Here is a 14147-nt window from a genome sequence, read left to right as displayed (position 1 = left end):
CTTTGTATTTTCCCTTTCTGGCCCCAGGAGTTCTGATGTGAACGTGTTTTTAATGTCTACATAGTTGGGAAGCGCTTCCCATACTTTCCTCTCTCCTCCCCCCCCCCTTCCTGTAGGGCGGCGGTTGGCATTTCGCAGCAGTGGGGCAGTCCAGCGTGGTGGGCACTGCCCCGTCCCTGTTGGCGCTCTGCCTGCCTGCCTGCACTTGTGCCCTCCCCTTCCTCCCTGAGCCCCAGGGGGTGTGCGTGGTTCCCCCCCCTTCCGCTACCGCATCCCTACGACAGCCTTGCAAGGTGGCTGGCCCCAGGTCGCCAAAGGTGCTCAGGGCAAAGGAGGGCTTAGAGACCCTGACCCGACCCGCCCCCCTCTAGTCCTCACCCAGCACTTGGGCATTGTTGGTGCGGGAGGGCCCCCTCCTCGGCCTCGTGGTCTCCTGGGCAGGGCAGCCGAGTGGGCCGAGCTCTGGGGCTGTGGCTAAGATCTCCCCACTCCCACCCCCATGGGAGTGGGGGCACGCCTCTTGGGTTGTACGGGAGTGCGCCCAAAGCCCCGTTCCAGGCCCTTTCAAAACATCCACCTCCACCGAATAGACCTGGGTCTGGAGGGACATAGACCTGGGTCTGGAGGGACGGGGCAGCTGGATTGCGTGGCCCCGCTGAGCCCCTCCCTCAGCTGTGCTGCACCCGGACATTGTCCAGCCACCCTGCTCTCTGGAGTGCTGCGTGGACACCTCCGTGTGCACCAGTCTCTGCTGCCACAGCTAGGCCCACCTGCCGTGCTGTGTCTTGTTCTGAGAGCCAGTTTGGTGTCGTGGTGAAGTGCGCGGACTCTAATCTGGGACAGCCAGGTTTGATTTCCCACTCCTCCACTTGCACCTGGCCAGATGACCTTGGGCAAGCCATCGTTCTCTCAGAGCTGTTCTTGAAAAAGAGCAGTTTCTGTCAAGAGGTCTCTCAGCCCCACCTCCCTCACAGGGTGTCTGTTGTAGGGAGGGGAAGGGAAAGGAGATTGTCAGCCGCTCTGAGACACCTTTGGGTAGTCTCTTCTTCTTCTTCTGTGCTGATCTCCATCTTAGCTTGGCTGCAGCCTTCCAAGTGATCCAGAAACTTTGGGAAGGGGCTCCAGATGCTCCCCCAAGTAGCCAGTATGGTGTAGTGGTTAAGTGCACGGACTCTAATCTGGGAGAACCAGGTTTGATTCCCCACTCCTCCACTTGCACCTGGCTGGGTGGCCTTGGGCAACCCGTAGCTCTGGCACAGCTGTTCTCTCAGGAGCAGTCCTCAAGAGAGCTCTCTCAGCCCCACCTACCTCACGGGGTGTGTCTGTTGTGGGGAGGGGAAGGGATGGGAGTTTGTAAGCCGCTCTGAGACTCCTTTGGGTAGTGAAGGGCGGAGGATAAATCCAATCTCTTCTTCCTCTTCCTCCTCTTCCTCCTCCGCCTCCTCCTACTACTACTAGAAGGGATTCTCTTTCCTCCCAGCAAGAACTTCCTGATCGTTAGAGCCGTTCCTCAGTGGAACAGGCTTCCTGGGGAGGTGGTGGGCTCTCCTTCTTTGGAGGTTTTCAAGCAGACGCCAGATGGCCATCTGACAGCAATGCGGATCCTGTGAACTCAGGCAGATCATGAGAAAGGAGGGCAGGAAGGGTTGCCTCAGTGCTTGGTTCTTGTGGCCCTTTCTTCTTCTTCTTTTTTTAAGTATATTTTATCGAAACTTTTTTATTTTCTTTTTTTAACAGAATAAACAGTGTAAGTAATTGCAAATTTGTCAATAGTAAAAGCATCATCAGAATAATACGCAGGAAAACAGTATTCAACATTAAAGGAAATAATATGCTGTAAAGAACCCATGCTCAGTAGCCATTTCCACTCCTTAAAAGTCTGACTAATAATGATGAGGGTCTATAGCCATTCCATGTAGTGAGGATTTTGAGGGATTACATCGTGTGCTACCATGTACTGAAGGAAGGAGAACCATGTTTTGACAAAGTTAGATTTTGTATTTGAGGCCATGTGTTTTCTGTCATTGAAAGTTTCAGCAATCCTGTCCATTACGAAGTGTTCCCAGCATTTATTTCTCCACATTCTAATATCTGGTGGGTCTGGGGATTTCCAAGCAGCCACCACAGTTAGCCTTGCAGAGGCTAGTAGAGTGGAAGTGAGAGTCGAGATGTTCATATTCTGGGAGTCTCTGTCCACTAGCTGCAATAATATTACTGCAGGATTCTAGAGGAAGCTTTTGGGATGTGATTGCTGCGATCTCTTCTATCACTTGTCTCCAGAAAGATTGTACTGCCGGGCATTCCCACCAACAGTGGAAAAAATCACTTACATTCCCGCACCATTTCCAACAGAGATGGTTATAGTCTGGGTGCATATGTCGCAGTCTTACAGGGGAGAGGTACCACCGTGTTTGGAGTTTGAAAAACTGTAGCCGTATGGAAAAGATTCTGGATTTGCAAGCGTGTGAGCTCCAGATTTGATACCATTGTTGGGTGGATAGCTCTTTGTGAAGGTCTTTGTGCCAGGCTGTCTTATTAGACATAAATTTGTCTTTTTCCTCTTCCAGCAAAGATTTGTAGACCTGTGAAGGAATACCTTTTGTTTGAACAGCAGATTTGTCGAGAATACGCTCGAATATTGTCTTGAGTCTTGAGAATGTTCCTTGATCAGCTGTTCATGGCCCAGGGAAATGCTGGCCGCCACTTTGGGGTTAGGGAGCAGTCCTGGAGGTTTTTTGTCATCTTCTGGGCGTGGAACAGGGGTCACTGGGGGTGTGGTGGGGGAGGTAGTTGTGAATTTCCTGCATTGTGCAGGGGATTGGACTAGATGACCCTGGAGGTCCCTTCCAACTCTATGATTCTGTATGCTGTGGCTTTAGCTTGACGGGGGGGGACCACGCAACCTGCCCCCGGTGCTTCTGGATTGAGGCCGTCACCCTGGCTGACCCCTGTGTTTCTTTTCTCTCCCCTGTGGCAGGCAGACATCGCAGAGACTTGGAGCTTCCTCCGGCCTTAGCCAATCAAATGCACCCGGACAGTAAGCTGACCAATCATGGCAAGACAGGGAGCAGCAGCGCCCAGCCCCAGCCCCACAATGTGAGCCAAGGCCCCGCCTGCCACCTGGGCGCGAAGGGCGTGGGGGCCGGGAACCATGGTGGCAAAGTGGGGCAGCCCCCTCCCGGCAACTCTGGACTGAAGCCCACCCCGGCTCCCCTCCCCGTCTTTGGGGCCTTGAAAGGCAAAGTGAAGCGGGAGCGGAGCGTTTCCGTGGACTCGGGAGAGCGGCGAGAAGTCCGTGCGGCCTCCCTGGACAAGGAGCTGAAAGGTGAGGGAGCCCACGGGGTGGGGGCGGGGGGGCGGCCCAGCCGGCCAGCCAGGGTGTGGAGCGGCGTTGACCCCCGGGGGAGGGTGTCTTACCGGGCGAGGGGCTTCAGGCTGTTCTCTCCCTCTTCGCAGGAGAAGTGGCTCCTCGGAGCAAGCGGCGCTGTGTGCTGGAGAGGAAGCAGCCCTACAGCGGGGACGAGTGGTGCTCCGGCCCCGACAGCGAGGAGGACGAGAAGGCGCTCGGTGGCAGCTCCCACAGTGAGTCCAGCTTGGCCCCTGCCTCGTGGGGCCCCCGGGGGTCTCGGGGCATTGCAGGGGTTACTTGGGAACTCAAGCCACGCCTTCCCCTCCCCCCCCTCCCCCCAGAAGTGGCAAGATGGACGTCCCGGGGGCTGTGTCACCCCCGGGTCCGGAGCAGTGTTCCCTCTAAGCTGAGTTAGTGTGAGCCAGCTCACAGTTTTCTAGCCTCCGGCTCACACATTTTCACCTTGGCTCAGGAAGGATGGGGCTCCGGAGCAAACTAATTGATGCAGCAGTGAAATCACCCGCTCACAACTTTAATGCCAGTAGCTCACAAAGTAGAAGTTTTGCTCACAGGACTCCACAGCTTAGAGGGAGCATTGGTCCAGAGTCCCCAGCCTCTGAGAGCGTCCCTGTGCTGCCCCCAAGTTCCCTGGGTCTGTTTGTGGGTTTGCAGAGCAAGAGGGGCGAGGAGAAGTCCAGGCGAGGAAGAGCTGGGGGGGGGGCAGCCTGTGGGCAGTGTTCTCTCTAAGCTGAGTTAGTGTGAGTTAGCTCACAGTTTCTTAGCCTCCGGCTCACACATTTTTGTCTTAGCTCAGGGAGGAGGGCTCCAGAGCAAACTAATTTATGCAGCAGCCAAATCACCCGCTCACAACTTTAATGCCAGCGGCTCACAAAGTAGAATTTTTGCTCACAGGACTCCACAGCTTAGAGGGAGCCTTGCCTGTGGGTCTCCGCCTCCTCCCTCTTTGCACAGAATAGTGGAGTTGTGCCCCCCCCCCTCGGGAGCCTTACAGTATTGCCTTGAAGGCACTCCAAACAGGGTGGGTCCGGTTAGAAACAAATTGCAGCCACTCGGCCACAAAACCAGGAGCCGTGGATTCCACCCCTGAGAGGCAAGGAGATGGGTTTCATGTGCCGGCTCCAAGTGGTCTGTGTAGGTGCCGGGTGACCTGGCGTGGCTGTGAGGAGGGGTGGTCCATGGCTGGAGTGGCGGCACTGAGAACGCCCCCCTCCCTCCCTCCACCGGGAGGGGGGTGCTTGGAGAAGGGCTGGGACCCAGAGACCCCCACGCCTCCGGCAACAGCACTCAGTGTGTGTGTGTGTGTGTGTGCGCGCGCACTTTGGATGGAGGCAAGAGGAGGGTGCGCCTTCCCACTGTCCCTTTTCCTTCCGGGTTGATGCTCACCAGCCCCTCTTGACTGCTGGCCGAAAGCAAGTCCTCCAGCACTCTGGGGGGCAGTTTTAAAGTGGCTTTTTTCTGTGGCAAATGCGCAGCCTCTGAGGGAGGGTATCCTGTCCTGATTTTACATCCCCCCCCCCCAGCCCACCCCAAGTAGACTTGCTCTTCTCCCTCCGCCCCTCACGGCCACCGTCTTCCACTTCCTGGGAATTGCCCCCTCTCTCCTAACGGGAGCCAGACTCCCCAGAGACTCCCCCGGGCGGGGGGGGGGTTGGCGGCGGCGACGGGCAGGCTGTGTAGCTGGCAACCGCACTGAACTCCATTGCTCACGGGTGGGGGGGGCATCTCCCCATGTTGTTGCACAAGTCTGAGCAGGAAATGCCATCTTAGGACATAGCGGTTGCTGAAAGGATTGGTGGGCGGGGGGCGGGACCCGAAGTGTCCCAAACTGGGGTGGGAAGTCTGTGCCCACCCCCCATCCTAGCCAGTCACACTTGGAGGGTTCCCGTTGTGTGCTGCCACCTGCTGGACACTGTGCAGGAAGCCAAGCGCTGGAAGGGAGACCCGGTGGTGACAGGGCAGCCGTGGTGGTGGTGGTGGTGGTGGTGGGGCTACGATGGCCTGCCCCCAGGGGCTGGCTGTGTGGGAGCGTCTCGCTCGCCCCGTCCCTCTGACCTCCTCCTCGCCTCACAGATTGTAATGTGGCAGAGTCGGCGATGACTGCGGCCTCGCAGCTGGGCACAGGACCCAATGCGCTGCCCGCCCTGAGTGAGAGCAATGCGTCCGGCACCCCCCACAGTGCGGCGCCTGGCCTGCGGTCCGAGGCTGGGAGTGGCGGAGGGAAGCAGCCGCTGCAGGTCGTCTACGTCTTCACCACGCACCTGGCCAATACGTGAGTGCCCTGGGGGCTCGGGCTGGGCGCTCCGCAGCTGACCTCTGCTGGGTCTGGCGCCGGGGTCTCTCTTCTGCCAAGGGGGGGTCTTTCCCCTAGGACCGCCCCCCACTCCCCTCCCTCTCCCGTTGATCCATCCCAGGGCTCAGCTGGGAGCCGGGGTGCCTTCCTGGCTGGCTGGCTGTCCTGAGGCACACCTGCCCTTGGCCCTTCCCTTCCCGGGAGGAGGAGATGTGGCCCGTCCCCCGCCCCCCACAGAGCCTCGAGGTCTCGCCAGCAGCTTCCCTGACGGCTGCCGCTATCCTTGCAGGGCTGCGGAGGCGGTGCTCCAGGGCCGCGCAGACTCCATCCTCGGCTACCACCAGCAGCACGTGCCCCGGGCCAAGTTGGACCAGGTAGGAGGCGGGTGAGGGGGCGGCGTGGGGGGGGGCTCTTGCGTTGAACTGCAGAATCCTTGCCTCGTTTCTACCCCCCCCTTCCTCCACATGGGGGAGTCCACGTGGCTTCCGTCGTCCTCCTCTCTTCCATTATGCCGTCACAACAGCCCTGGGAGGGAGGGAGGGAGGGGGGTGAGGGTGGCTGGCTGGCCCAAGGCCGAGTGGGGAGTTGAACCCGGGCCTCCCAGACCCTGGTCGGGCACTCTGCCCGGTGCGGTGCCGGCTCCCTGGGTGGCTGCGGCGAGAGGGCTGCAGATCCAGGGGCTGAGCGGAGGGGGGGAACTGTGACGGGAGCCTCCCCTTTCTTTCCTCGCAGGTCCCTGCCTCCAAGCTGCCTGCAGTCCCTGAGCCGCTGCCCATGAGCCCGTCTCCCGCCAGCACCCCGCAGTCTCAGACCGCCATGCCGCCAAGTAGCCAGGGCCAGCCTCCGCCTCATGTGCCCCCGCCGGCCCCGCCACCGGCTTCTGCCCCACTGGGCCTTGGCCAAGGACCATTGCCTCCTGCGAGCACCCTGCCACCCGAGGGAGCCGCCGATGATGCCCGGAGGGACCTCACGCCCAACTCGGTGGGCAACGGTGGTGGCGGCGGCGGCACCGCCCCCAGCGGCACCTGTCCCAACACCCCCCCGGCCCCTGGCTCCCTGCCGGGGAGTGCTGCAGACAGCCTGCTCGGGGAAGGAGCTACCCCCGGGGGGGCCCCCTCTGCTGGGAACGGCCCCCGCCACCCACTGAGCACGGAAGGCCTCTCCAAGGAGCAGCTGGAGCACCGGGAACGCTCGCTGCAGACTCTGCGGGACATCGAACGGCTGCTCCTGCGCAGCAGTGGCGAGGCAGAGCCCTTCCTCAAGGGGGCTCCAGGCTCGAGCGAAGGCGGCCTCCTGCCTCCCCAGGCCCCTCCCCCCCAGCCGCCAGCCCCTCCCCCTGGCGCCGGCATGAAGAAATACGAAGAGCCTCTGCAGTCCATGATCTCCCAGACCCAGAGCCTGGGAGGGCCGGGCTTGGAGCAGGAGGGGGCCGTGCCCCCTGGGGTCGACATGGGCCAGCAGATGAACATGATGATGCAGCGGCTGGGCCAGGACAGCCTCACCCCCGAGCAGGTGGCGTGGCGCAAGCTGCAGGAGGAGTACTACGAGGAGAAGCGGCGCAAGGAGGAGCAGGTCGGCATGCACGGAGGCCGGCCCCTGCCGGAGATGCTCCTCCCGCCGCAGCCCATGAGTGGCATGGTGCTGCGGGGGCCTCCGCCACCCTACCACAGCAAGCCCGGGGAGCAGTGGCTGCTGCGGAGCCTGCCCGGGGAGCCCCTACAGGAGCCACTGCAGATGCGCCCCCCCTTTGCGGGGCCGCGTTTCCCAGGCAGCCAGATGCAGAGGGGCTTTGGGGGGATGCAGAACATGCCTCCCCTTGAGGCCCTGGGCCCCCTGAGCACCATGCAGCGCCCGGCGAGGCCCGGCATCACCTGGAGCGAGGAGATGCCCATGGGGGGCCCAGGGAACTTTGCCCCCGCCAACCTGCCTTACCCGCCGGGGCAGGGGGAGGCTGAGCGCTTCTTGACGCCCCGGGCGCGGGAGGAGATACTGCGGCAGCAGCTGCTGGAGAAGCGGCAGAGCGGGATGCAGCGGCCGCTCGGCGCGGAGATGGAGCGCATCATGCAGGCCCATCGGCAGGTGGAGCCCGCCCTCTTTGCCAGCGAGGCGCTGGGCCTGGAGTTTGGGGGTGCGCGGGCGGTGCTGAGCCCCCCGCTGCGGGACATGGAACCCTCCTTGGGCCCTGGGAACCTCAACATGAACATGAACGTCAACATGAACATGAACTTGAATGTGCAGATGGCCCCGCAGCAGCAGCAGCAGCAGCAGATGTTGCTGTCCCAGAAGCTGCGTGGCCCGGAGCTGGTGCCCTCAGAGGACGTGGCCCGGGCTCGGGCCCCCAGTGGCAACGGAGCCATGCTGGGGGGCCCCCACAAGATGCTGATGGGTTCGCCCTTCCCCGGCCCAGGGCAGCCGGGCTTCTCTTCGGGCGGGCAGGGCCCGTACCCGGCCATGTCGCAGGAGATGGGGAGCGCGCAGGAGATGTTTGGGCCCGCGGGCAGCACCACCCGGCTCAGCCACATTCCCCTGCCCCCGACCACCCACGCCCCCTCCACAAACATGCCCCAAGCCCCTGCCCGAGGCCTCTGCCGGCGCCCGTCTGACCTGGCCCTCAACATGGGGCCGATGAACTCTCCCGGCGTGGGTCGCCTGAAGTCCCCCACACTCAGCCAGGTGCACTCGCCTCTGGGCACCTCCCCTTCGGCAAACCTGAAGTCCCCCCAGACGCCCTCGTCGGCCATGGTCAACCTGCCAGCCGCCAGCGCCCCCGGCGGGCCTCTCGGGTCCCCTCAGGTGCTCAGCTCCGTGCTCAGTGCCCGCTCCCCGGCCAGCTCGCCCGGCCACCTCAAGTCGCCATCCATGGCCGCGTCCTCACCAGGCTGGGCGCCGTCACCCAAGAATGCCCTCTCCAGCCCGGCCATGGGCCAGAGCAAGCCAGCCATCGGAATGAGCAACTCTGCACCCCTGGGCAACATCGAGCAAGGTAAGGGGCGTCTGCCTGCTCCCCCGTCTACCGGTGCCAGGGGAGGGGCAGGCAAGAGGGGAACGGGGACTCCCAAACAGGAATCCGTGTTGAGATAGAAACACGAGTTGTGCTTCTCTGGCCAGCTGGCCAGCCATCTGTTTGAAACCCTCAGAATGCAGTTTGACAGCGGTCGTGATCCAAGAGAAAGCGGTTAAGTAAGCAGTGAACAGCAAAACTGTTTCTCCCTTGGTAGACAGGAGGAGATCGTATTTGGTTGGGAATCAGTTTGTCTTAATGAGCCAGCCTTGAAGAGAAGAGTCTTCGGCTAAATACGAGGAAGAACTTCCTGACAGTTGGAGTGGTTCCTCAGTGGAACGGGCTTCCTCGGGAGGGGGTGGGCTCTCCTTCTTGGGAGGTTTCCAAACAGAGGCCAGGTGGCCACCTGACAGCCATGCGGATCCTCTGAACTCAGGCAGATCACGAGAGGGAGGGCAGGACGGGTTGCCCAGTGCTTCGTTCTCGTGGCCCTGTCTTACCCACCCAGGGGTGTAAGAATGTACTTCTTCGCCCAAAGAGTGATGAACACATGGAATTCACACTGCCACAGGAGACAGTGGCAGCTACAAGCACGGACGGCTTCAAAAGGGAATTAGATAAGCATATGGAGCAGAGGTCCATTGGTGGCTCTTAGCCACAAGGTATAGATAGGGGCTCTTGGTCTGGGGCCAGGGATGCTCTGTCTTCTTGGTGCTTGGGGGGGGGCAACGGAGGGCTTCTAGTGTCCTGGACCTCCTGATGGCCTCTGGTAGTTTTGGCCACTGTGTGACACAGAGTGTTGGACTGGATGGGCCATCGGCCTGATCCAACATTGGCGTCTCTTATGTTCTTATGTTCTTAAATGCTGATTGCCACTTTGGGGTCAGGAAGCAATTTTTTTCCAGGCCAGTTTTCTCATCTTCTGGGTGTGGACCAGGAGTCACTGGGGGGGGGGGGGTCGGGGGGGGTATCTGTGAATTTCCTGCATTATGCAGGGAGTTGGACTAGATGACCCTGGAGGTCCCTTCCAACTCTATGATTCTATGAAAATGCCTGACGCACCAGCTGAGGGACTGTGACGTTGGTCCTTCTGTCCTGGGTCCTAATTGGTGCACTTGCCTAGCTGTGTCTGGGGGGGGGGGGGGGGGGGGTCTCCTCTGAGCTGCATGCACACACACCCCTTTCTGGAGGGACTCAGGCCAGCAGACCCCGCCGTGAAGGGACGCTGCCACTCAGCTGCTCGCTGTGTTTGCCGTTGCAGGTTCCCTGCCCCCCGGGCCTCGGAGCAGCTCCTCTGCGCCCCCCGGCAACCCCAACCTGCCTTTTCCTTCCTCTCCAGATCCGCCCCCGTCCCAGAACCCCCTGTCCCTCATGATGAGCCAGATGTCCAAGTACGCCCTGCCCAGCTCCACCCCCCTCTACCACAACGCCATCAAGACGATCGCCACCTCCGATGATGAGCTGCTGCCGGACCGGCCGATGCTTCCGCCGGGGGCCATGGCGGGTAGGTCCCGAGGCCAGGGGGGGGGAGCCGGCAGGATTCTGCAGGGCTGCCGCAGGGCCTCGTCAGAACTCCCTCTCTGCCCCGGGCAACAGTACCGAGCCTTCCCCGTGAGCGGCTGGGGCCCCTCTGTGTCCGGGGCCCAGTGGTGCCCTTGGAGGGCCTGGCGGCTCCCCCTGCTTTCTCCTCTTTGACCAGGGCAGAGCGCACCTCTCCACCCGGAAGGTCCCCCAGGGGCTGGGGGAGGGTAATCCCGTTCCAAGACGGCCTGGCCCCCATGGCAGGAGGGGGGTGCGTCAGAGGCGGAGGGCCGAGTAGAACGAGGCCCTTGCTCCAAACCTCTCGGCCGGTGGTGCCAGTTGCGGGGGGGGGGGCATTGCGGCTGTGTGGTTTTATCTCCGAGGAGCCCTCCTCTGCTGCAGGTGACCTGACGGCTCTCTTTCCCCCCCCAGCAGGCGTAGGAAGCGGCCAGTCCGGCCAGCTGCACATGAACTCGGTGGGGGTGCCGCCGGCTCCGAGCCCCCTGGCCCTCAGCCTCCCTGGACAGCAGCCACTCTCCCACGAGCCTCCGGCACCCAACATGTCCTCCCCGAGCCCACTGGGCTCCAACCTGCCCATGCACAGCGGCGCCCCGACCCCCATGATGCTGCCCCCTGGGGCCCAGGACTCGCTTGGCCAGCCCTGCGGCCCCCCCGGCCAGCTGGTCTTCCCGGCTCGCCTCCAGCAGCCTCCCGCCAACGGGGGCAGCCTGCCCGGGGCCGGGGGGCCGAGCATGCCGCAGCAGCAGCACTACGCGCCTGGCCTGGGGCTGCCCCCCGAGGAGCTGCCCCCGCCACAGCCCGGCCCGATGGTCCCGCCACAGCGTATGGGTGGGAGGATGCCGGAGCCGTACCCCCCCGTGCTCCCCGGCGTGGCCTCAGTGCTGAACGACCCGGAGCTGAGCGACGTGATCCGCCCCACGCCCACCGGCATCCCCGAGTTCGACCTCTCGCGCATCATCCCATCCGAGAAGCCCAGCAGCACGCTGCAGTACTTCCCGAAGGGCGACGGGCAGCCCCCCCCCAAGGCCCAGCCCCCCTCCAATCTCCACCTGATGAACCTGCAGAACATGATGGTGGAGCAGGGGCCCCCCGCCCGGCCCGGCCCCCAGGGCATGATGCCGCGCTCCATGGCCCTGTGCCACCCCGGACAGGTGCCCGTGCTGGGCAGGACAGGCCTGGCGCCCCAGCAAGCCATGATGGGCAACAGCATGCACCAGGGCATGATGCTGCCCCAGCAGAACCTGATGGCCCAGCAGAACTTCTTGCTGATGCAGGCCAAGCAGCGCAGCATGTCGGTGTCGGGCGAGATGTATGCCCCGCCAGGCCACCTGCTCTCGCCGCAGGGCTCCCTCATGGGCCCTCCCCCCCAGCAGAGCCTCATGGTCTCCCACCCCATGCGCCAGCGCAGCGTCTCCCTGGACAGCCAGATGAGCTACGGGGGCCCGGGGGCCGGCAGCATGGCCAACCTGCCCTTCTGAGGACGCCGGCGGGAGCGGAGGCCCGGCCCCTTTTGGCCACGGAGATCGATCGGATTGGATCTTTCCCGAGTGTGAATTCTTCCTTCCTTCCTGCTTTTTGTGAAGAGAGGCAACCAAGATGTGCAAGAGGGACTGGGAAAGCTGTAAATAGGTGGGAGGGGGGGAAGCGACGACAAAGTTTTGCTGGTTTGAAATTGTTGTATTTCTGTGTTTTAATAGAAGCCTCAAAAACCTGTTTGGAATGAAACAAAAAAATCCCACTGACCCAAAGCCGGCTCATCGTGGACTCACCAGGCAGGCCTTGCCCCACCCCCACCCCCCATCTGGCCGAGGCTGCGGGTGACTTCTTCTCTTCCCCCACCCCCAGCTTGGGGCTGCTTCGCCCTGCTGCAGAACAGGTCTGTTGGGCTGCATCTGCGGACCAGGCGCCCCTTGCCCCTCAAGGCCCGGGGGGGGGGAGGCAGACTGTGCTTGCGCCCCCTCAGGCCGTGGGGCTGTCTGCGGACCAGGGCCTTGGGACTTGCTGTGCAGTGGAATAAACCCCACCCTGCCCCATCCTTACAGGTCTCCCTGAGAGCCGTTTGCCGCCCTCGGAAGCCCGAAACCCCTTGGGTTGGATTTTCTGCTCCTCCCTCCGTCCCACCCCTCCCCCAGTCGCCCTTGGAGGGGCTGTGATGCCCAGGGGGGCACCGGTGCGGTTCCTGTTTCCCCTCCCCCACCCTGCATCGGTCAGGCAGGAAGAGCTCCGGAGTCCCCACCCACAGGGCTGCCCTGAGGGAGCCTGGCCTTCCCTTTGCTCTGCGTCCTTGGCTTTGCTGGGGTTTTCCAGGTGTTCGTTTGGGATTCGTTCCCAGGGGGGGGGACTATTCCCATTTCTAACCCACACCCCCTTCCTTCTTGGGACCGCTCTGTCTGCACAGGGAAGGAGGGGGCTCCTGGGCAGAGGGACCCTCCTCCTCTCCCCCCCGCCCCGTCTTGGGGAAGGGTCTCAGAGCCGCCCCCCTGCTTCCTTGCCAGCCCACGGCGACCATGGCACCGGACCCTGCAGCTCCCTCTGGGCATAGAGCCGTCAGCCGATGCCCCATTTCGATCTCCGGTTGGCCCCCAGCTTGTCGCCCGCCTGCCCTGCAGAGGACCACGATAAGGGTGGTGCTGTCAGGGCAGGGGTCCCTGGGAGAGAACGGCGGGGGTGGGAGGGTGCTTTGGCAGGAGGGGGGTGGAGGTGGGAACAAGCCCATCGCCCTGAGGAGCAACCAAGAAGCTGCTGCTCAGCCCCTGACCCGGCAGGCAGCCATGTCCCTCTGTGGCCCCTCGCTCCCGCGGTGTCACGTTTGCCGGCCCCCGCCCGCCTTGCCTGGCACTGTGAATGTCGTCCCGTCTTGCGTCTCGTGCTTCTTGCTCAGCTGCCCGGCCTGCGCAGGGCCCACTCCCCGTGGCCACCCAAGTCACCTCTGTTCATTGCAGCAGCAGCAGCCTCTCTGCCCGCTCCAGGCAATGGCAACGGCTCGGGGGGGGGGGCAATATAAATATATAAATACAATATGTGAAGACATCTTCTTGGTTTTTATTTTGAAATGATTTCTAGGCTTGTTTTTGGGTCTCTGTGCTGCTTGTAACGTATTGATTGACCTGTTTTATAGGGTGCTTTTTTATTAAAAAGAGACATTTCAAACCTCGCCTGGTGGGCGGCTTTTGCTGGCGTCTTTGGTTGTGGAGGGGGGAGGTCTGCAGGAGCCGCAGCCGGGAAGGCCTCTTTCTGAAAAGCCCCCTGGACCCCAGAGGCTGGTCGAGGGCTGCGGCTTTTCAGCGGTGGTGAGACGGCACTTTGCGCATGGTCAGATGCAGTCAGTATGTCCTGTATTGCGGGTTCCATCAAAGGCCTGCTTTATTTACTGCCCACCCCCTCAAAGAGGGTGTGCTCAAATGCTCTATACTATTGCTCCCCCCCACCTGTGTGTGCCTGAGGGGGCCCTCCCCTTTCCTGAGGGGCATGCCCATAGACTGCCCAAAAGGGGCCCAGCAGGTAGAGACACCCCCCCAGCTGGTCTCTGCTCAACAGACTTCTTGGCTGAAGGCTTCACGTGCACCCCTCCCTTCTGGCTCAGGAATCCTAATCTTCTGGGGCCTCCACAGCTGCATGGGAAGGCCCAGGGCTGCCCCCATCCCATCGTGGCCAGGCCATGTTCCTTCCTCTGAAGCCAGAATCGGGGGGGGTGTCTGGTCAAAGCACCACCAAGCCAGTTTGGTGTCAGGGTTAGGTGCGCGGAGGACTCTAATCTGGGAGAGCCGGGTTTGATTCCCCACTCCTCCACTCACAGCTGCTGGGTGACCTTGGATCAGTCACAAGCTCTGTCAGAGGTGTCCTTGAAAAAGAGCAGTTTCTGCCAGAGCTCTCTCAACCCCGCCTACCTCACAGGGTGTCTGTCTGTGGTGGGGAGGGGGAGGGAAAGGAGTCTCTAAGCCTCT

At 62.1% G+C, this 14147-nt stretch overlaps 1 protein-coding gene across 1 annotated transcript; it reads left to right on the top strand.

The window, feature by feature from the left end:
* Positions 1 to 2982: 2982 nt before the first annotated feature.
* On the top strand, positions 2983 to 12408 carry BCL9L (B-cell CLL/lymphoma 9-like). Its single transcript, XM_015428055.1, has 7 exons — positions 2983 to 3325; positions 3460 to 3582; positions 5441 to 5639; positions 5950 to 6034; positions 6393 to 8643; positions 10001 to 10165; positions 10615 to 12408. The coding sequence occupies exons 1-7, from the start codon at positions 3025 to 3027 to the stop codon at positions 11679 to 11681; spliced, it is 4191 nt and encodes a 1396-aa protein (XP_015283541.1). The 5' UTR covers positions 2983 to 3024; the 3' UTR covers positions 11682 to 12408.
* Positions 12409 to 14147: the final 1739 nt, after the last annotated feature.

This window comes from Gekko japonicus, unplaced genomic scaffold (assembly GCF_001447785.1).
Source record: "Gekko japonicus isolate JY-2015 unplaced genomic scaffold, Gekko_japonicus_V1.1 scaffold1031, whole genome shotgun sequence".
NCBI classification, from domain to species: domain Eukaryota; kingdom Metazoa; phylum Chordata; class Lepidosauria; order Squamata; family Gekkonidae; genus Gekko; species Gekko japonicus.
Note: the sequence above shows the minus strand (reverse complement) of the source record. Positions and strands in the feature narration are given on the sequence as shown.